General features: G+C 38.5%; 1 protein-coding gene and 1 long non-coding RNA gene across 10 annotated transcripts in view; one reads left to right on the top strand and one right to left on the bottom strand.

Annotated features, from left to right (window-relative positions):
- The window catches only part of hectd4 (HECT domain containing E3 ubiquitin protein ligase 4), a 113,935-nt gene extending 91,510 nt beyond the window's left edge, over positions 1–22,425 (top strand). For all 9 annotated transcript variants that reach the window (XM_089124540.1, XM_089124633.1, XM_089124599.1 and 6 more), the window contains exons 69-76: positions 2,570–2,689; positions 2,768–2,923; positions 3,796–3,899; positions 3,983–4,204; positions 5,406–5,572; positions 6,042–6,237; positions 18,931–19,153; positions 20,125–22,425. In XM_089124540.1, coding sequence (XP_088980666.1) covers positions 2,570–2,689; positions 2,768–2,923; positions 3,796–3,899; positions 3,983–4,204; positions 5,406–5,572; positions 6,042–6,237; positions 18,931–19,153; positions 20,125–20,261 — 1,325 coding nt within the window. In that variant the 3' untranslated portion in view covers positions 20,262–22,425. The remainder of the gene's footprint in view (positions 1–2,569; positions 2,690–2,767; positions 2,924–3,795; positions 3,900–3,982; positions 4,205–5,405; positions 5,573–6,041; positions 6,238–18,930; positions 19,154–20,124) is intronic.
- On the bottom strand, positions 7,955–18,764 carry LOC148998334 (uncharacterized). The gene is made up of 2 exons (XR_016148299.1): positions 17,958–18,764; positions 7,955–11,252 (listed from the first exon to the last, which is right to left on the bottom strand). It is a non-coding gene; the product is annotated as an uncharacterized LOC148998334 (long non-coding RNA).
- Positions 22,426–23,026: the final 601 nt, after the last annotated feature.

Below are 23,026 nucleotides of genomic sequence, written 5' to 3'. Positions count from 1 at the left end.
TGTTTCTTTAAATAGAAAAGTAGAAAAAGGGATACACTATATTGATTATTTTCAATATATTTGATATTTATGATGAATATTATTTTCTTTGTAGTATGAAATGAAATGGTAAAAAAATGGTAAATGGACTGCATTTATATAGCGCTTTCATAGACCTAATGGCCACCAAAGCGCTTTACATATTGCCTCACATTCACCCATTCACACACTCATTCATACACCGACGGCGGTGTCAGCCATGCAAGGCGCCAGCCAGCTCGTCGGGAGCAGTTGGGGTTAGGTGTCTTGCTCATGGACACCTCGACACTTGGTCAGGTGGAACCGAGGATTGAACCACCAACCCTTCGGTTTGTAGACAACCCACATGAACCACTGAGCCACTGCCGCCCCTACAGCATCGTTGTGAATATGCATGTATACAGTGTTCTGTTGTGGCGTACATATTCTTCACACGGACACGCGCTTCAATCCGTTTGCAGAGAGACTATATATTTGTTACAGTGAAATCACAAAACCTAATGCACAAAAAACCTGTCCCTGCTTAATATACAACCACTAATAAACAATCGGTTTTGATGAGGAAAAAAAACTATACTACTTAGAACCCAGAACCTCTGACACGCTTGGCAAAAGTTCTGCCACTGGATCATTAAAGTTCATGGGAATAATAGTCAGATCTGTATATAAATTCAAACGGCTGGTAGGGGCTACACAACGTTCCTCCCTGGTTAGAGACATCACCAACCCTAAAATGTGCATAAACCCCGCCCCCGGGAACACTCAGTCCATGTTGAGAAGAGGAAGAGTGGTTGTATAAGAGTACATTTGTGAGTCAGCTCAAACTTTAGCATCCATCTTTTTACATGCTATAGAAAGTCACTCTGTGTGCATCTCACAACAGTTCTTATACGAGCGATTTATAGATTACATGACAGAATATCCTAATTGAAGATAGTTAACCCCACTTCAGCAACATAAATTCATCAACTAACCATTCAGAGACATCCTGTTGTATTCTAAATGTTGTCACTTCTTGAGTCTCTCCATCTTTGACTGACTCCGTTTTAACATTAAAGGGAGAACAGTTTCTGTCATTTAAGTGTCTGCATGTGGAAATCGCAGCTGCTAACACACAAGCTCTTGAAACCCCGCCCTCTGCTGCAGCTCATTTGCATTTAAAGGGCCAGGCACAAAACGGTGCGTTTTTGCAAACCCTCAAAAAGAGACAACTTTAACACGCTGTATGAAAATATCTGTGGGGTATTTTGTGCTAAAATTTCACACACACACTCTGGGGACATCAGAGATTTATTGGTCCCACTATATATTAAGTGGCTTTAAGTACTATGTACTTGCATTGAAACGAATAATTTGATACAATGGACTTATTGTGTACGTACATGTTTTTACATTGTACTTACATTTAAAAAATACCAGCATGTAATTACAGCTGTAACTAATTTATGTAATTACATCTGTAATTACACAGCTGACCCATCCCTTATACTTAAACCTACCCATACCACCACACCTGTCCCTAACCTTACCCATATCACACCTCAATAGCAGCAAATGTGTTTTACAATACAACATGAGCACAATAAGTACATTGTACTTATTTTTCAATGTAAGTACATAGTACTTAAAGCCACTTAATATAAAGTGGGACCGATTTATTTTACATCTTGTGAAAATGCCATTTTAACACCCCTTTAAATACAAGTACTCCACAGCGACTCTAGGGGTCGCTGTTTGACAAAAAACGGAATTCCTGCATAGTGTCCCTTTAAGACACAAGTGACTGACTTTGTTTATGAGGATACTCGCCAAGATGTGCCTTTTAAAATAATTGTACGTGTATGTGTCTTCAAGCACAAAAAGACGAGAAAAAGAATTGAATTCGGTGTTCGCATGCTGTCTACACAGCTCTTTGTGCTCGCACAAAAAACAGTGTGCAAGATCTGAATTGAGTTCTTTTAAGCAATGTCTTGCGATTGATATATTGTGCAGTCATACATGGTATTACCATATGATACTATCGCTGTGCTATGTGACCAACACAGTACTGAAAATAACATAATATGTTCCCTTGTGAAAAAGCACACTTTTAGCATGCTTTTTAAAAAAAAAGTACTTATTGCAGAAATAATATACTTAAGTGTGAAATCCAGTGTAATGTTTTGGTTGATTCACCCAAAAATAAAGTCAAAAGTTGTCTCATAATTTACTCACCCTCAAGCCATCCTTAGGTGTGTGTGACTTTCTTCTTTCAACCAAACACAATTAGTTATATAAAAAAAAAATATCCTGGCTCTTCCAAGCTTTATAATGGGAGTGAATAGAGCCTGATTTTAAAGCTTGAAGAAGACATAATCTGCATCCATCCATCATAAAAGAAATCCATACGACTCCAGGGGGTTAAACAAATCGATATGTATTCCTTAGAAAAATATCGATAATTATAACTTATAAAGTCTATAACTAGACTTGCTTACTTTTAAGATATTGAAGATGATTGAGTGCACTTCTTTTTCACAAGGCTTCTTTTTTACCACTATTTCATTTGTAGGCCTGATTTTATACGACACCAAAGTGACTGTTATGAACCGGGTGCTGAATGCAACAGTACAGCGGACTGCGGACCACGCTGCCCCTGAGATCACACTCGATCCACTGGAGATAGTGGGAGGTAAACTGAATGAAGCATCACTCACAGAGACGATGGTTTCACACATCAGTTCTTCACACTTACTCCTGTGTATTACAGGTGAGATGCGTGCAGCAGAGAACACATACTTCTGCCAGGCTGCACGCCAGCTGTCATGTGTCCCGTCGTCTCAGCTGTGTGTCCGGATAGCCAGTGGAGGAGACCCCACCTATGCTTTCAACATCCGCTTCACCGGGGAGGAGGTCCATGGCACCAGTCAGTGTTACAGACTGCTTTCATCCACTAAACACTAAATCCCAATCACTAACCCAACAATATCAAACGTTTCTTTTTTTTTTGTTTGTTTTTTTTTTGTTTCTTACATTGGCATAACTAGTTTTGGAGAATCTTATTTTATTATTTATATACTATTATAGTGTTTATTAATTTATCATGATGGTTTTTATTTTTTATTTTATTTTAGTTATTCGAAAAGGCAACTTTAAAATTTTTCATTTAAGTTGATCTTTTTTTTCCAGCTTTATTTCCGTTTACAATCATAATTTTAGTACTTAAACTTATTTTATTTCAGGATTATTTATAAACTATTATAGTATTTGTTAATATCTTGAATCACCTTTTTATTTTCATGATATGTGATTTATTGCTTTTATTTTTTTTAATATTTATTATAATTCAGAATAAAATATTTATTTAATTAAAAAAAATTATTATAATTTATAATAATATTAAAATATATATTTTAATTCAGTTGTAGTTTTAGCAATTTAATTTATTTTATTTCAGTTAGTTGCAAAAGGTACATTTTTAAAATTTTCATTCAAGTTTAAGTTTTATCTAATATTATTTTATTTCAGCTTTATTTCAATTATTGTTTTAGTTTATTATTATAATTTTAGTACTTTAACTAATTTCAAATCAGTTAGTTTTAGGCAACTTTTCAATTTTTTTATATCTAATATTTCTATTTTATTTCATTTCAGTTTTGATTTAGTAATTTGATTACTTCAGCTAAAGCTTAACTCATTTAATTTTTTTCATCTAATATTTATGTTATTCTATTTCAGCTTTATTTCCATTTTCAAAAACAAAAGTTTATATACTTCTTGCGTGTCATATTTGCTCAGGTGGATCATTCAGGCATTTCTTGTGGCAAGTCTGCAAGGAGCTGCAAAGTTCAGCGCTCTCACTACTCCTCCCTTGCCCCAGTGCTGCAGCAAATCGAAATAAGGTTTGCTTGCATGTTTGATCCTTTGCTTTACATCCTGCGGTACATGTGAACACAGCTTGACTTTTGTTGTGGATGTGTTTCAGGGGAAGTACATTCTGACACCGTGCCCCATCACTTATGCTGAAGAGCAGCTACTGAATTTCTTTGGCCAACTGCTTGGCATTGCTATCCGGGCAGATGTTCCTCTGCCTTTGGATCTGCTCGGCTCCTTCTGGAAGGGTCTGGTCGGTGAGGCACTGGACCCAGAATCTGACTTTCGAGAAGCGGACCTGCTCACATACAGCCACATTAAGAAGTTTGAGAATGTAAATTATAATTCAAATTATACAATGAATAGCCTTTAATTTCTTCATTTTTTTCATCTCTGGAGCGAGTGTGATGTGACATGGACATTGGCCACAATTATGTCATTGGTTTTACTATCCCAATATCAGGGTTTCTGCATTCATCCATAGCTATACCCTTTAAAAAAAAAAGAAGTGAGCTTAATTGTGCATTTTAGCGCACTTCAAATATTAAAAGTATGTTTAAAAAACTACTTGCAGAAAATATGTGAATTAAATAAAAGTGCACTTCATTTTCAGCTAATTGCATTTAATATGCATTTAGACTAAAATTAGTTTTAATTTAAATACAATTAACATGTAACCTGCTCTAAAGTTCATGTTTGCATTAAATATAAATGTAAACTATAGCCCTTTTCAGATGGTAATTGTTTTCCTACATGGATGTCTGTAAAAATACAACTCATACATTCAGATGGCGATTTATTCACAATTTAGTGATCCTACGAACCCGGGAATGCGCTGTTCACATGGTCGCATGATTGTCTGCTGTAAAAAAAAATGTTATATGCTAAAAATAAGAATAAATTCATATTTGATTTAATAATAGAAAAATAGTATCCTATTTATTATTTAAATCACTTGTTTAAATACAGGAAGATAGACATGCTATAGTTAAAATGGTTTTCTGTCTTGCATTTTATCTCAGAATGATAGATGTCATGTTTAACTATATGGAAATTAGCGGGAATTATTTACATTAGGTAAAGATAAAGCTGCTTATTTTGTATTTTTTATGTATATAATTCTATATAATACATTTTAAAATTGTATTGGCCCATTTCAAATGTTTACTTGCTTGTTTTCCCTGTTCTTTTGCTGGGGTGGAGCTGTGATGAAATGTTGTTCTTGTAAATGCTTCGCAGCATTTCAGTAATAAAAGATTTTTACGCGAGTGGTGGGAGAAAAAAAACTGACATTCTGAATTCGGACGGCAATAAAAATCACAGACTAGCTCCTGTAAATGTTAAATACCTTATGTCCCTATGAGAAACTATTACCGCCCAGATAGGGCTTATAATACATCTTGATTTATTTGCACTTAACATACAGTTAATTGTCTGAAAACATTACATTTGGTTTTTACCTCACTTTATTCTTTCAAAGATTATTTCTGTAATAAGTACTTCTTTTACATCTCTTTGTTCTCTCGTCCTCACAGTTGGCTGATGAAGCGGAGCTGGAAGCGCTATGTGCTGATGTATCGTCGCAGAGCCACTTGGGTGAGAGTCCTGATTCACCAAGCCGCCCCTGCTGCACATTCACCTACATCACTATGACTGGAGAGGAGGTAGAGCTGTGCCATGGTGGTCGTGACATCGCTGTCAGGTAGGAGCCATTGACCGATTTATATACTACTGTTCATGAAGATTACATTTATATTGTAGAAAAGGAGAATCGCCGGTGCAACACATAAATCTTCTTAGTAATAAATTTGAGATACATAACAGTGACCTCCTTGAGGAATCTGATGAAGATGTAATTTTACATCGAAATGTTAGTCACTGTTATGTACCTCAAATAAATGTATTACTAAGAAGATTTATGTGTTGCACCGGCGATTCTCTTTTTCTGCTTTGTTTTGTCCTGCCCTGGTTGCACCGGATTGTTTGGCAATTACAGAAGCGCAGCAAGCCTTCCTTTCCATTTTAAATTTATATTGTATTAGAATCAACAACTGGATGTTTAATTGTAGGGGTTTCCTAATCAAGAAACATTAAATGCTGCTTGAATGTGATGGAAAGTGCACAGATTGAGCAAAATATGTCATTCATATATGATATGTGTGTTTGTTCAGCTGGGAGAATAAAGAGGTGTACGTGCGAGCGGTGCGGGAGTTACGCATGCGAGAGCTGCAGAATGTGGAGTGCATGTCGGCTGTGCGTGCTGGTCTGGGCTCCATCATACCCCTGCAGCTGCTGACCCTACTGAGCCCTGCAGAGGTGGAGCTGCGCACCTGCGGCCTGCCCGACATCAACCTGGAGTTCCTCAAGGTGAATCAGAACAATCTCCTCTACTTATGTTTTTTATTTAAAGGAGTAGTTCACTTTTCAAAAAACTTTTGCTGATAATTTACTCACCCCCATGTCATCCAAGATGTCCATGTCTTTCTTTCTTCAGTCGAAAAGAAATTAAGGTTTTTGATGAAAACATTCCAGGATTTTCTCCATATAATGGACTTCAATGGGCACCAAACGGTTCAAGGTCCAAAAGACAGTTTCAGTGCAAACTGCAAACTGTTCAAAGGGCTTTAAACGATTCCAGACGATGAATAAGGGTCTTATCAAGCGAAACGATCGCTCATTTAAAAAAAAAAACAACGTTTAAGTTTTATTAAGTATTTAAGTCATCCATCAAAATGAACGAATCATTTTCCGAGTCAATTTGTTCGTTTCATTGAATGAACCAAATGACTCAGAAAAGATTTGCAGTTTGCACTGAAACTGTCTTTTGGACCTTGAACCGTTTGGTTCCCATTGAAATCCGTTATATGGAGAAAAATGCTGGAATGTTTTCATCAAAAACCTTAATTTCTTTTCAACTGAAGAAAGAAAGACGTGGACATATTGGATGACATGGGGGTGAGTAAATTATCAGCAAAAGTTTTTTCAAAAGTGAACTACTCCTTTAACCCTCTTGCCTTTATCTTAGACTTGAGAAGTGTGCTTAATTAAGATTTAATGTACACTACAAGTGCACATTCACTAAAATTTAGTTTGTAAAAAACTCGTTACTTCTTAAAGTAATCTGTTACTTTACTTAGTTACCCCACATGGAAAGTAACTTTTTACGTTACCCGCCGTTACTTTTCTGTTGCTTGGTCAGAAACCAGTATCTGTTCCTAAATGTGTAGGCCTACATAATGCATTTATCACAATGTTGAATAGTTATTAATAAATGCCTTAATAAATGGCATATGCATGGGCGGCGCTAGGTATGGACTAGAAAGAAAGCAAGAAAGACCAAAGCTCGCCGTTAGCACCCCCAAAAATAATTTCTGGACGCAATTATATTCAGGCTGTATTCTATGGAAGTCCTGATCCGCATGGTGAAGAAAAAAGAAAAGAAAACTTAGGCTATCTTGTTATTTCTACATAATAAGGGGACATTGTAATCTGCATTAAGCCAAATTAAGTGTGATCTGATTTTTGATTCTGATCTAGACCTAGAGATTGGCATGGTTTTACTTCAGTTAGCCTAATAGCTGGTTTGATTTGCATTGAAAGATGATCTTATGGAAAGTACCCCATGCCAATCTCTAGGTGTGGTGGAAGGTGTGTGATGATGTGGGGATATTTTATTTCCAAAGGCCAAGGGAACTTTATCAGGATGCATATTATCCTGGATCCATATAATAAATAGCTTTTAAAAATAAAAATCTGCCTGACTCTATAGGAATTTAACATAGGGGGGCAATGACTTATGCACCTTGTATTTTAAGGAAAAACATTTATTTATGTATGATACATTATTCATTCACAAAGAAAATTTGTGTCCTTAAAGGTTGGAGTTTTCCTCATTTTTCTAATTAAGGCATTAAGATCAATATCCAAAAGATGATTTTTTTTATTCCTCTTTTTAGGCAACTTTAGCATGGGGGCAAACACTTATTCACACCACTGTATGTAATTATACAAACACCTGTGATTACTGTTGTGGAAATAATTCTCTGTTCGAAAAGATAGGAGGAAGAAGACTAGTGGAAACCTCTTAAAAGTCAAAGTATCAAAAGTTTATTTCTTGCAAGAAACAAAATTTGAAAATGGCATTCAACATACAGACAGTGTCTACATGTGAAGGCGAATCTTGGTCCCTTTCGCCGTCCTTATATACCCAGGAAACCATCCTATGCAGACTGCGTCTGGTTTGCAGCTGATTGTCCCCTATGCAGTCTAGAAAGGAAACCTGTTGATGTTGCCTTGACTTATTTTTCGTTGACCATATATTCATTTTAGACAGCACAATGACGTCTGTGTTAAGGTTTCCTGTGTTTAAGTGCAGTTTGACTTCACACCCCAACTACTGTTTGACCTCACACCTTTCTGCTTATCTCTCGTTTGATCAAAACCTGCACACATACAATTCACACTTGAAATACAATGAGCTATTAAAATGTTTCCATGCTGCTTGGTCCTTTGTTAACTACAGAACAATATGTTCTGAAACGAAGCTTACATTAACTTATGCATTTCTAACAGTTTGGTTATATCTTAAGCTTACTCTAACTTATGCATTTTCTAACAGCTTGTTATATCTTTAATAATGTCTTTTGGATTACATCTTCCTTTAAATGCTTATGAGTACATGTTTGGTGATATGAATATTTTCCTTTAAATGCTTATGAGTACATCTTTTCCCATGTTAGTAAAAGTTACACACGTCTGACACATCTAATAAAATAAAAGAAAACGTATAGAAGAAAATAAAAGAACATGTATCAAAGAAAAGATGTAAATGTAAAAAATAGCCTTTACATTCCACCCCAAGTTCATTCAAAGAACGTACACACAATTTTGACATTTACTTCTCCATAATCATAGTAATTTACATCAAGTAAATTTTTCCCATGTTTACTTCATTTCCTAGTCAAACTCATGTGTGCTCTCATTCTCATACATCTCATCTTCAGGCACTGTAACCTCCTCCCCTATCATCCTCTGGTGCCCTATGGAGCATTGTTACATATTCCCCATCAGCCATTCAGTGGTAGACACTGCCTTTGCAGTTATTGTAGAAATACAATTCATACTAAACATGCTATTGGCAAAATTGTACTTATCAGCCATTTCGTCCACCCCTGCAAACCCAAAAACCACCCATCCAATGAAGATGACATGTCTCTTGAGGTAGCTACGGCCATTTTCATGTGCTCTATTAGGTTGGTTACATTGTCATGGACGTCAGGCAGATTAAAACAACAAGAGGTTCCTTGCATTTTGCACACGCCCCCTCGTTCCGCGATGGTCATGTCCAAAATGAGCCTATGTTCCCTAATTCCTTTAAGTCTAATTCCTAACGCATCTTCAGTCTCATTTGCTAAGCGTAATACCTGCCAGGCTAAGACATTTATTTTTAGCAAGCTAGCAGCAGTGCCTCCCCCCACGAGGAAAGGCCACCCAGTCTTACCTATTCTGCTCGTCCAAGGATCCCAAAGCTTGGTACCTTGAAACATAAGAGGTATCTTTTCATCAGCTAAACCTCTTTTCGGTCGATTAGAAGATTGCTTATGGTTTCCATTTTGATTAGTGACATAAACTTCCGTTCCGACATCTAAAAGTCCTGGATAACAGCACCCTGTCCATTTCTTGGGAAGAGAGTGGAAAGCGGTTTGACCGCAGACCCATACTGTTCCAGCCGCTGTCTCTCCGAGATCATCGTTGTCACCTGGACACGTGATAAATGTACCCTCCGACGTTATACATTTGTTATCATTCATGATTATCGTGGTTTTGCAGTGTGACATACCAATCATTATTGACCCCCGTTGGAACTCAAATTTACACAGACACACATCGCCTAATTGAGGTTTTATCACCCATACATTGTCAAAGCCTCTAGTACTGTATTCTGATCGGTTGTTACAGTCGACCTTCTGAGGGGACATTGCCTTGGTCTCTTCAGAATTTCTCGCATTCAATAGGTTCCACATAGCACACGGTATTAATCCCATTAATTCTCCTAAATTTGCTGATCGTAATGGATGGACCCTCCAGGTTCTATCCATTTGCAGACACCACCAACATGATTGGTTGATGGCCAACGCTTGCCTTTGGAGTAAACTTAACATGCATGCTTTGTTACCCCCACATCGAAATCTACTTCGACTAACAGTTCCGTCTTCATGATGCAAATTAAACTGTCTTTCAAATTCTCTCTCCTCTTCTTCAGGTATGCTAGAATGAGTTATTAGTTCAGACAGACTATGAGTTTTCGGTATCGGATCTACCATTTTAATTTTAATCGGAACATAAGTGTCGGTACCTGCGGTCCACCAAGCACAAAAATATTTACCTCCCCACTGGGTCGTGCCATCATTTCCTGTTGACAAAGTAACTTTCAGTTTGATTTTACTATTTTCAGCGATTTCCTTGAACTTTATAAGACCTGATTTCATCTTTTTGCTATAACCGGTATATGAGGTAGACCCCGCCTTGGTCAGGAGGCCTTCTCTGATTGCCTCCTCATTACCTCCATACACATCTTGCCATCCACATGGATCCTTACAAAAATACATGGCTTTACCCCATTTGTTCAAACTCTCTGGATTGTATCCAGGTCCTGCTGCTGAAATAGGATCACATATTATAACGATTTCACTCCCTTTTCTTCTCGTCATGTTCACCTCAAAGCTACCATCCTGCGCTAGGCATATGGTCAGGCTAGTTAAGAGGATAAGATTTAGTAACATATTGCCACACAGTGCAGCCTCGCCAGGCGAGAAAATGTTCTTGTGAAAATGATATAAGTCCTCTTTGTCTATTTATCGTTGGTCTTAGGGCAGGTCTAGTAGATATTATTAAACAAGTAACTGCAATGCCCTCTCCGTCAAAACACCACAGAGTTCTTGACTCAGTACGTACTACTCCTAAAATCGCAGAATCGTCCTGTACGATATATTCGTCCTCTCTCCAATGGAAATGGTTTGCGAGTGAGTAACCTACAGGTTGACAAGCAAAGTCGGTCAGTCTGAAACCTGTTCGGTACTCGTAAGCTGTGAGTGGGATCCCCCGTCCGGTGCAGCTTCCGCGTGAGCTGATACCCTGGAGTTGGAGCCTTCCCCCGTCGCAGCTACCGCATGAGCTGGCACTTTTCGACAGTACGTCCCATGGATCCACGGAGCCCTCTCCCCAACTTTCACCGCAGTGTGAGTTGTCAGCAAAACCTGAAATGGCCCCTGCCACCTCTTCGCTTTCCAGTGTTTCCGCCTCAGATCCTTTATCAGCACGAAATCTCCTGGCCTGATGCTGTGCAGGGCTGTCTCAGCTGGCACTGGAGCTGCTGCTTTGACCTGTTTTGAGATATCAGAGTTCAACACAATATTTCAACATGTCATGTTCACAAAGGGTGGTATCGGGCAGTGGTCTAGGGTTATGGGGTTCCCAGCCCATGTGAGGTGGACATCGATGTTGTGGAAATGATTCTCTGTTATTCGAAAAGATAGGAGGAAGAAGACAAGTGGAAACCTTTTCAAAAGTCAAAGTATCGAAAGTTTATTTTCTTGCAAGAAAACAAGTCCAATCGTTGGCGTTCAACATACAGAACAGTGTCTACATGTGAAGAAGGCGAAGGCTAGTCCTTCTCATCATCCTTATATACCTGAAAACCCAGGAAACCCATGCAGGCTATGTCTGGTTTTGCTACGGAGTGTCTCCTACACCCTCTAGCAAGGAAACCCGTTTGCGCTGCCCTTGACTATTCTTGTAGACCGTATTTTTAATTTGGACAGCACAATGACGTTTGTGTTAAGTTTCCTATGTTCAAATACAGCTTCACACCTCAATTTATCTCTTGGTTACAAGTTATGTTCGACCTCACACTTTTCTGCTTAATTTATCTCTTGGGTGCAAGTTCTGGTTTATCTGTTATTTGATCAAAACCCTGCACAAATATAACTCACACTTGAGATACAATGAGCTATTAAAATGTTTTCATACTGCTTGCTTCTTTGTTAAACACAGAACATTATGTCCTCACACTAAGCTTACATTACTTATGCATTTCTAACAGTTTAGTTATACCTTAAGCTTACTCTAACTTATGCATTTCTAACAGCTTGTTATATCTTTAACAATGTCCTTTGGATTACATGAACATCTTCCTTTAAATGCTTATGAGTATATGTTAGATGATATGAATATTTTCCTTTAAATGCTCATGAGTATATCTTCTCCAATGTTAGTAAAAGTTACAAACACATCTATCACATCTTAATGAAATAAAAGAAAACATAGTAAAGAAAATAAAGATCATATATGAAAGAAAAGAAACTTGTATAAATGTAAATGCAAAATTAGCCATTACAACGACCAAACAGAATCTCAAATGGAGAGAGCTGTACGCTGTCCCCTCTTCCTCATTCTCATATAAGTTAATGCAATGGGCAAGGCCTTGGGCTAAGGAAGCCCTGTTTCCTCACACATTTTTACCAGTTTAAAAAGTTTCTTAATGGTTTTCACGTCCTGCAGCGCCCTCTGCTTGAGGAAAATAGGAACAGTGAAATTTCCAGCTGCTGAGATTGCGCTGTTGACAAAATGTGAGCCATTATCACTCAATAATTTTTCAGGAATACCCCATCGTGGGACAATTTCCTGTAGGAGTAGTTTTACCACCCTCTTTGCATCTGCCTTTGTTGTTGGCATAGCTTCTACCCATTTTGAAAACATGTCCACCGCAACTATGCAGTATTTCTTTTTTGTCAGATTGCGTCAATTCAATATAATCAAGCATTACATGTGAGAATGGTCTTTGCGGAATGGGATGCCCCGCCTGTCTCATTGCCTGACCCCTGCCGACATTGCAATAATCTGCTGCCACTGTGGAAAAACCTTTGGTAAACCAGTTATTGATGGGGCCCCTCCATCGTCCATTCACAAACACACACCCTGCCTTTTTCCACTTCTCTTTGTCTGAGGATGAAGCGTGCGGCTGCATAATTTCTATGTCTCCTACTTCCTCTGTCAGCCGTGCTGCAGAGGTTATCTGAGTAGTGCTGCAGCCTTCGCAGCTAAATCAGACACTCTGTTTCCTCTAGACACTTCATCACCACCTGTGTTATGATCTTGACATTTGCAAACTGACACTTCCTTTGGTAAAAGCAGTGCATCTATCATTTCACTCACCAGCTGATGGTTCAATATTGGCTTTCCATCTGCTTTCAGAAACTTTCGATGTTTCCACAATGAACCAAAATCGTGGACAACGCCAAAAGCATACCTTGAGTCAGTGTAAATTGTAACACGTTGGCCACTTGCCAATTTGCATGCTGCAGTCAGAGCAACCAATTCAGCAGCTTGTGCTGAAAAATGTGATGGCAGTGGATGTTGTTCCAGAACCTCAGTTAAAGGATTAGTTCACTTTTGAAAAAACTTGCTGATAATTTACTCACCCCCATGTCATCCAAGATGTCCATGTCTTTCTTTCCTCAGTCGAAAAGAAATGTAGGTTTTTGATGAAAACATTCCAGGATTTTTCTCCATATAATGGACTTCAATGGGAACCGGATGGTTCAGGTCCAAAAGATAGTGTTAACTGTTTCAGATGCAGCTTCAAATGTCTTTAAACGACACCAGACGATGAATAAGGGTCTTATCATGCGAAACGATCGGTTATTTCAATGCTTATTCCAAAAATGTAACTTTTCTAAGGACAAATGCTAGCCTTTCTCCATTCTGTGAGGCGCGTTTGCAACGTCACGTAGTACGTAATTACGTTCCAAAGGTCACGGGCGACGTAGCCAGAAGTACAGAGTCAGAGTGTTTACAAGTTGAACGCATAGGTTGAACGTGAAAACTAACTCAAACGCCGTTTACAAAAAAGGAATTAAAAGGTAAAACAACGATGTCGGACGATTTTGATTCTGTACTTCCGGCTACGTCGCCCGTGACCTTTTGAACGTAATTACGTATTACGTGACGTTACAAACGCGCCTCACAGAATAGAGCAAGGCTAGCATTTGTCCTTAGAAAAGTTACATTTTTGGAATAAGCTTTGAAATAACCGATCGTTTCGCATGATAAGACCCTTATTCATCGTCTGATATCGTTTAAAGACATTTGAAGCTGCATCTGAAACAGTTATTAACTGTCTTTTGGACCTTGAACCATCCGGTTCCCATTGAAGTCCATTATATGGAGAAAAATCCTGGAATGTTTTCATCAAAAACCTACATTTCTTTTCGACTGAGGAAAAAAAGACATGGACATCTTGGATGACATGGGGGTGAGTAAATTATCAGCAAAAGTTTTTTCAAAAGTGAACTAATCCTTTAAGGAAACTACTGTATATCCAGCTCTGTTTTTGCCTAGGTCATCTCTGCTGGATGACCCATCCACATAAAGAATCATGTCACTGTTGGGTAAAGCCTCGTCTGTCAAGTCTGGACTGGGTCTACATATCTGTTCCAAGGCTGAAACACAACAGTGGGGTTCACCATCCTGCTCCGTTGGGAGCAGAGTTGCTGGATTTAACACATTACAGCGTTTCACTGTAACATTTGACATTTTCAATAGCACAAAATTATATCTCAGCCACCGTGCTCTAGATAAATGAGATGTCCTCTGTTTTAATAATGTCATTGACACAGCGTGTGGCACAAGCAGTGTCAGATCACTGTAACCTACAAATTCTCTACAGGCTACTACAGCTCTCTCAGCTGCCGCCACAGCCCTTAGACAAGCAGGAAGTTCTCTTGCTACTGAGTCTAACTTGGTTGAGAAATTTGCCACTGGTCTCAGTTTTCCTCATGCATTTTCTTTGGCCTATAGACAGATTTGGGCTTAATTCGAACCGGTTCACAACCAGCAATCAGTCCTACATCATATTCATCTTTAGCCCACAGACAACTCGGAACTCCCTCCAACCCGTCCGGGATGACAGGGAGGTGCGATAATGTCAGACTGCCAAATCTCATTTCCTCCTCCAACACTGTGACTGCTCTCAAACCTCGCAATGTTTTACGACATGGCTGTTTGAACAATCTGGTACTTCCGCTTTGGCAGATCAGTCTTTTTTGATCTATTATGACCTAGTCGGTCAATTCATGGCATTTGGCCATGAATGGACCTGCGTTACGCCATTCAGCCTTCACTGGTTTGGCCAGTGAAATATGAAGCTCTGCATCCTCCACGTCATTAAACATTGCCTGTTTGTCAGTCAGTTTCACACTCAAAACACACCAATGATTTGTCCAGTAAGGATAATCTGTCTTTACATTTTCCACATCAACATTAAACCAATGTGAAGTACAGTGCAACATGTGAAGTACAGTGCAAGTCTGAATCTTTCATAAATTCAGAAGATGTCAACACTCTGTCATGAGCAAAGTGGTCAGACATGTGTTAGAAACTTGCCATTCATACACAAACAAAGGGTTTTCCCCTGTCGTTTCATACATCGTTCTCATGTCAGCAGAAATCCCTTCAGCAGTACAGTGAACAGAAACACCCAATTTACAAAGTAAATCTCGACCCATTAAATTAACTGGACATGTCTGCGTAATCAAAAAACAATGTTCAAATTTTCTCCCATCAATAGAACACTCAAGCGGCGTTGAGAATGATTCTGTAACCACATGACTAGATGCGCTTCTGGAAAAAATTGTCTTTCCAGAAAGTGAAACCGGTTGTTTAAATTCTGTCCGTCTTATCAATGACAATGTGGCTCCAGTGTCAATTAAAAATAATAATGTCTTGTCAAGAACGTTTACTTCTATCAGAGGTAAAGATTTATGAGCCTTATAGAAAATGTGAGCAAGCTTGTCTTCATTGCAAAGGGCAGAGTCAGAAGAAAAAGGAAAAGGATACTTATTGATGTGGAGACAGGAGACCCGTTGCTCACACCCTCCCGCTCTCAATCCGCCTGACTTGCTGTGTTGCTTGCCTGTGGGCACGAATCACGCCAATGTCCTTTCTGTCCACAAATGAAACAAGTGTCTCGGACGTTGTTGATTCTGTGCAAAATGTCTACCGCTGCCGCGACCACGTCCTCTGCCTCTTCCTCCACCACCTCTTTGGTTGTGGTATTGGTGTGGTTTGTTGTTTTTGTTGCTCACGTGCAGTGCAATCCGAGCTAGGGAAAGACTGTCTTGGGTGTCTGTTGCATCTTTATCATTCCCTCATGATGCTTCGCATGTCGCCTGACCTCCGCTGAGGAGGCTAGTTGCCATCCAACACAGGATTTCTGAATCGCTTTCCAAATCTGTGGGTTCAGTCCATCCATGAACAAAGTTCTTAAATAGTAATCATATGGATCAGATCCCACAGGTTCTTCATTTGGTTCTGTCGGCGGTTGTCTCTTTTCCAGACCACTACGTCGATCAAAGCACTCTTTCAGTCGCAAGAAATATGCTTCCGTAATTTCTTCCTTTCCTTGAACACATTGGACCTCAACTTGATGAATGTCCAACGTGCGTGGAAAAACTGTCTTTAGAGCGCTGATTATGTCGAGGACTTTCTTTGTGTAGTCGCTGTTGGACGGATCATCGTAGTTGGTGTGTTTCAGACGTGCATCTTCTGGCCACTTTTCTGACAATTTAGTCATTTCCACTGGTCCATATTTCAAAATCATCAGTCTCTTCAGTTCATTAAGACTCGGCCTGAATTCTCTGCAGAAAACAGCTGGTTCAGCACCCAGTTTGATCCCACCTATTTCGATGTTTGGTCCTCTTTTGGCTCCATGGTCGCATTACCAGAACCGCTCCTTCTGGTCCTGGCTGCTACTTCAACCATTGGTGCCTGAATATTTTCAGAGAGACTTTCGTCGTCATCGTCGCTTTCACTTTTTATTTCAGTCTCTAAATCATGCCGTTTCGCCTTTCTCCGTGAGTTCAAAGTTACGTTTTTCAGGTTTTCGCTCAGCAGTTCCTTTAGGATTTTGCTGCATTCCTTTCGCCCCTCGTCATTATACACTGTCCCAGAGCGCGTTGAAGATGTCGCCTCTTCTTTTTCCTCCGTTGGAGTATAACTGGGCGGTGGAGCATCTGGTACGCTGGCTTGCGCTTCAGACGGCGCACTGGCTTGTGACGGCACTTCAGGCGGTGAACTGGCTTGTGATTCCCCCGCAGCAGCTCCGCTTTGACCAGGATTGAGAGTAGGTGGGCGTCGAGCCGGATAACTCCCGTCATCCATCATCATTCTCATAAATTGACCAAAGAAAGGAGCAAAACAGTCAGAAATGTCAGAACAGTAATTTTTAACATTCTGTAATGCTTTCTTTGATGCATCCTCTCTCTCTTAATCAGAGTTTAATGGTGCGATGGCACGGGAGACTTGTTTTTGCTGTCTGCGCGGTGCCTCTTCTAACCATTTCAATATGATCTCACCACACTTATTGTAATAATCTTTGTCTTTATTCTTGACACTATGAGTCGCCCAATGCATCTTGGTTTGAGTCAAATGTGACACACTAAAACCACTAAACCCATATTGGTTTGTTAAAAACGGCACATAAACATGATACCAAGTTCCCATTATTTTATCCATGGCTACATACGAGCTTTTAGAAAAATCAATCCGTTTAGAAAGATCCACCCGTTCCTATTCTCTTTTCGAATTTTGATTACCCATTTATCTTATTTAATTTGCTTAACAATATTTATATTTGCGTATTTAAATATTTTCCTCGCGTGGTCACCACGCTCTCTATTCACTGTATTAATTTTTTTCCCCCTGCCTTTATTCGTCAATAAAGGACTTTCAAATTGCCTGCATCCGTCAATGAAGGTCTTTCCCAAAATAAGTGCCTTTGTACTGTTCAGAAAATTACTGTCTGGCTTATTTTTAAACAGGCACCCATCTGGTGTTTGAGAAATTACTTTTAGTCTTATTCTCAAACTCTGGCCCTTTTGGGAAAACAATTAATACTTGCTATTTGAGAAATTTATTTTCAAACTGTTTGGAAATTTACTTTCAGGCTTATTTCAAACCTCTGACCCTTTTAGGAAAAGTATTCAATACGCAAATAATTCTTTTATTTACCACGTAAATAATTTTCTCACCGTCTCTTGATGACCTTGTGAGTTCACTTCTGGGACTGCGTCACCTCGGTCGTCGTGATGAGTAGAACAATTCTCTCTCCTTAAGCTTGAGGATTTTGAGCCGCAGAGTATATTAATCTGGGGATGATCAGTCTTGTTCCCTCCTCACACCGATCGTCGGTTTAGCATCCCATCCTCCCTGTCGCCATTTGTTGTGGAAATAATTCTCTGTTCGAAAAGATAGGTGGAAACCTCTTAAAAGTCAAAGTATCAAAAGTTTATTTCTTGCAAGAAACAAAATTTGAAAATGGCATTCAACATACAGACAGTGTCTACATGTGAAGGCGAATCTTGGTCCCTTTCGCCGTCCTTATATACCCAGGAAACCATCCTATGCAGACTGCGTCTGGTTTGCAGCTGATTGTCCCCTATGCAGTCTAGAAAGGAAACCTGTTGATGTCGCCTTGACTTATTTTTCGTTGACCATATATTAATTTTAGACGGCACAATGACGTCTGGGTTAAGGTTTCCTGTGTTTAAGTGCAGTTTGACTTCACACCCCAACTACTGTTCGACCTCACACCTTTCTGCTTATCTCTCGTTTGATCAAAAGCTGCACACATACAATTCACACTTGAAATACAATGAGCTATTTGGAGACTGGAGAACAATATGTTCTGAAACGAAGCTTACATTAACTTATGCATTTCTAACAGTTTGGTTATATCTTAAGCTTACTCTAACTTATGCATTTTCTAACAGCTTGTTATATCTTTAATAATGTCCTTTGGATTATATGAACATCTTCCTTTAAATGCTTATGAGTACATCTTTTCCCACGTTAGTAAAAGCTACACACGTCTGACACATCTAATAAAATAAAAGAAAACATTTAGAAGAAAATAAAAGAACCTATATAAAAGAAAAGATGTAAATGTAAAAATTAGCCATTACTTTACTCACCATTCCCATTTTCCTCATCACGTTCATCTAGGCTCACACTATGTACCAGGTAGGACTGATGGAGACTGACCAGCACATCGAGTTCTTCTGGTCCGCACTCGAGATGTTCACGCAGGAGGAGCTCAGCAAGTTCATCAAGTTTGCTTGCAACCAGGAGCGTATACCCTTCACCTGTCCCTGTAAAGATGGCGGTCCGGACACCGCTCACGTGCCCCCCTATCCCATGAAGATCGCCCCTCCGGATGGGGCCGTGGGTAAGTGTCCCAAAAAGGATGTCCATCAATTAGATTGCAGAGCTATGTGTGAGAAATTAACAAAGGCTTGGGGGCACTAATGGTATCATAACAAACAAAAGTTTCCTCCAAAATCCAAGATACAAGAAATGACTCGTACAACTTTAATCCCTGAGTTTAATTGTTCAGAGACATATGAGATCAGTGCAGATCAGGGTCAGCTTTGGGAAAAAGGCTTGCCTTCAAAATGCCACCCAAATTCAAGATACGGGTGCAAAAAAATAAATGAGATTAAACAAAATTGTTAAAAACGTAATTAAATGAAAACGATGACTGTTGGGATTAAATTGAAATGTGAAAATGAATGAAAAGATTGTAGCATTAGGGTGAATTCAGGTTGATTCTGGCACTTTTTCCAAGTTATCTCAATGGCAAAAAAAAAGTGTCCCAATCACCCTGAATTCACCCATCTATCAATACGGTTAAGAGAGACTGAATCTTCGAATGAACTGTTTTCAGACTCCGAGAAATGAGGTGATGGTCAATGTATATTATGAGAAAATGAATGTGTTTTTGACCTTGGATGCTTGTAAACTTATAGTCCAAAACAAATTAGGAACCATTCAAATTAAATAGCATAGTAGTGTTTTCATTTAAAGTGTTAAAGAGGTTCACTTAAAACAAATCAGTGTTTACTGTTTTAAGATTTAAAAAAAAGTTATGTAGATGGTTGACTATTTGTATAACTAAAAAGTGTATCAACCATTGCAAAAAGTATCATTTTTGAAATGCAAACTGGCAATAACTGTCCCTTAAACCGCTAATAATCTTGAATATTTAATTAAAGAAATGGTCAAAAAGGAATATGAAATGCTTCAAACCCTGCACAAAATTTAGGAAGTGATTGCAAAGGAAGTGTTTGCAGTATTTCCCTATGTATGAGAAGTCATGTAATTAAGTTTTTTAACTGTTTGCTTTTCGATCTGTCCTAGGCTCACCGGATTTGCGTTACATTCGTGTGGAGACCTGCATGTTCATGGTCAAGCTGCCCCAGTACTCTTCCCTTGACGTCATGCTGGAGAAGTTGCGTTATGCTATCCACTATCGTGAAGATCCTCTCAGCGGTTAAACTTCACCTGCCAGTCAACCCCGCTGTGATTTCTCAGAATCCCCCGTCGGCCACGTCTGAGACCGTCACCGCGCAACCTTAAGTGATTTACATCAGTCCTCAGTTCTTTTTCAAGAAAGGAAAAACAAACAGTCATGAAGGAACTTGAACAGCCCAGACCAATTTGCCTTTACAAAGACTAGCGCTTTCGCGTGGAGGGCAGTGAGTTTGACAGCAGCTCGTGGTGGCAGAGAGGAAGCCACTCTTTTATAAAATGATGTACATATGCTGTCCATCAACAAATTTGAAGGAAGTGGCACTGCAACTGCTTTTCTCCCTTTTTAAACATTTAATCTCTTTCTTCCTCTCATTTAACCAGTCTGTCATCTTAGCATTCCCTGTGTGCCTCAACCACTGCCTTCTCTCTGTTAGTGACAGTGATTGTTGACACACATTCATTTAGAGAGATGCTGATTTTAGCCTCGCAAAGTACTTTAACATGCGGCTCAAATGTATACTTGCATCTTTCGATAAGAACATTTTGGGTGCGTCTCATGAAAACGGTCAAGAACATATCCAGGTCAAAATTAGAATTTGCATAAATATATACATATATTTTGCATTTGCATTTGCCCCACTCCACATCAACCCACAAATACACCTGTGATTTTCCTCCCCATTCTCAATAACCAAGCTTTGCTTTATTCTTTGCTTTTACCCTCAATTCTCATTACCAATTTTTTTTTTTTTTTTTGTCATTACCCTGTGCCTTTTTATAATTTTCTCTTTTTTTTTTTCCTTTTCGCCAATTCCAGTTACCATAAGCAAATTCGTTTTTTTTCTTGTTGTTTTAAATGAAAAGCATTGACCAGGCAATGCACCAGACACATTGGTGTTGCAATTAATCAATCCTCATGAATGTAATGCCAAAACAACAGCAGCAATGGTGTTAAATTATGCTTCATGTTCTTTATGCCAGAATATGTTCTTGACAGATTTTGTGAGATTAACCCATTTAGAGGCTTGAAAGGGTTTATGCCCCTGAAATATTGATGCTACAGGCTCTGTCCAGGGACTAAAAGTACGCATGAATCTGAACTATAAATGGCAAGATAGCTTTACGACATAAATATCTGCCTATATTATAAAAGGTGAATAATCTGTTCAGGTCTGTATCTGAGGTAAGTCATGTTCACAAACAAGCTTTATAGTAATATAAAGAGCAGTGAATTGTATCCATTTTCATTTTCAAGTGGTTTCCGATGCGGATCGCTGTAAACTGAATGCAAGATCCTACCTGCCATGCTCTTTGGTTTGGAGTGGTGCTAAGTTTATGGTCTTGTTTGCCAAACGCCATTCATTTCTTGCATACTTTTAGTTTGCCAACTACAATACCCAATGGCACTGTTGCATTCTACCTAGTTTTATTGCTTTTGAGGGATGATTTTGCACCCCAATACTCTAGTGCATGAAAATGTTAATTGAAGATACCCAACATTTACAGTGGAGTTGCTTTAGTTTGGCTGTTTTTTTTTTGTTTTTTTTTGAAGGTCTATATTTTACCCCCTCCCAAAGAGAAAATGTTTTTTTAAAAAGCCGTTTTAATTTTTTTTTTTAAATCTCTTTTCTGTGTCTTTAAAGATAATACTGTTTGGAAATTGAAATATAAATTGGATGTTCTTTATAGGATTTCCTATTCTTTCTTGGAAATCAGTTGTAACATTTCTAGTGAACCATTTAATTGCGTTATGAGTTCTGTAATATTTAGCCATCATTACAAACACACTTGATGCTACTATAGATGTACTTCATTGAAAATATCAGCATTTCAGCACTATAATAGGGTTTTGTGGGTGTGTGTGTGTGTATTATTTTTATTATTGTATTAATTTTGAAATGGATAACTGCTGCTATCAAAGGTAGTCTCTTCATTTTTCTTGCTGTCTTTTTGGAGAGGAGTAGGTGAAGTCTATGAAAAGACATCCGCACAAAAAGCTGAATGCAGTGAAATATGTGTTGTACATTTACTTGATATTTATTACAATTATTTATGACTGCATTAACTTTATCCAGTCTTACCTCTGCGCGTATGGAACGTAATCACTGATGAGTAAATGAATCTGCAGAGGTGTTGAAGTTCAGGAGTTTCTGTGTCACAAAAATAAAATATTGATGTATTACAGAACAGTGGTTTCCTCTCTCTTATGTCAAACTGTGCTGTTTCAGTTTATCACTATAGATACTTTAAAAAAATAGACTTCAGAGGAATGTATCACATGAATAGGATTCATTTTCATTAAAATGATTTATACTTGTACTCTAACTCTTACAACTATTATCTTCATTTCAGAAAGGACGCTGCAGACGCTGCAAAAAAGGATTATTGGAATACGCTTTGCAAGAAGTGCAATCTCCGTCTCTGCTTTTCAGAGGAAAGGAACTGCTTTTAGGACTACCATGGCAAGTGAACACAGGACACTGTTTATTTGACAGATTTCAATCTGTTTTGTATTTAATATTTATATTTTATGTTTATTTTTAATAAATTCAAATGAATAAAAATATGACTATCGGGTGATTATTATTATTATTCATATTATTTACTGTTATGGTGCTATGTAAGCAATCCACACTTCAAAGAAGCCCTTAGTTGTTCTGTATATTTGTTCTGACAGTGTGAGTGCAAATGCTGAAATTCTGCTCCCCAATAGGCCCAACGTTGCAATATTACATTTCCCTAAAAACTTACCTAAACATAATTTTGTTAAAAAAAAAAAAAAAAAAAA

Source organism: Pimephales promelas, chromosome 1 (assembly GCF_988280905.1).
Source record: "Pimephales promelas chromosome 1, fPimPro1.hap1.1, whole genome shotgun sequence".
Lineage (NCBI taxonomy): Eukaryota > Metazoa > Chordata > Actinopteri > Cypriniformes > Leuciscidae > Pimephales > Pimephales promelas.
This window is presented reverse-complemented; position numbering and strand designations above follow the sequence as displayed.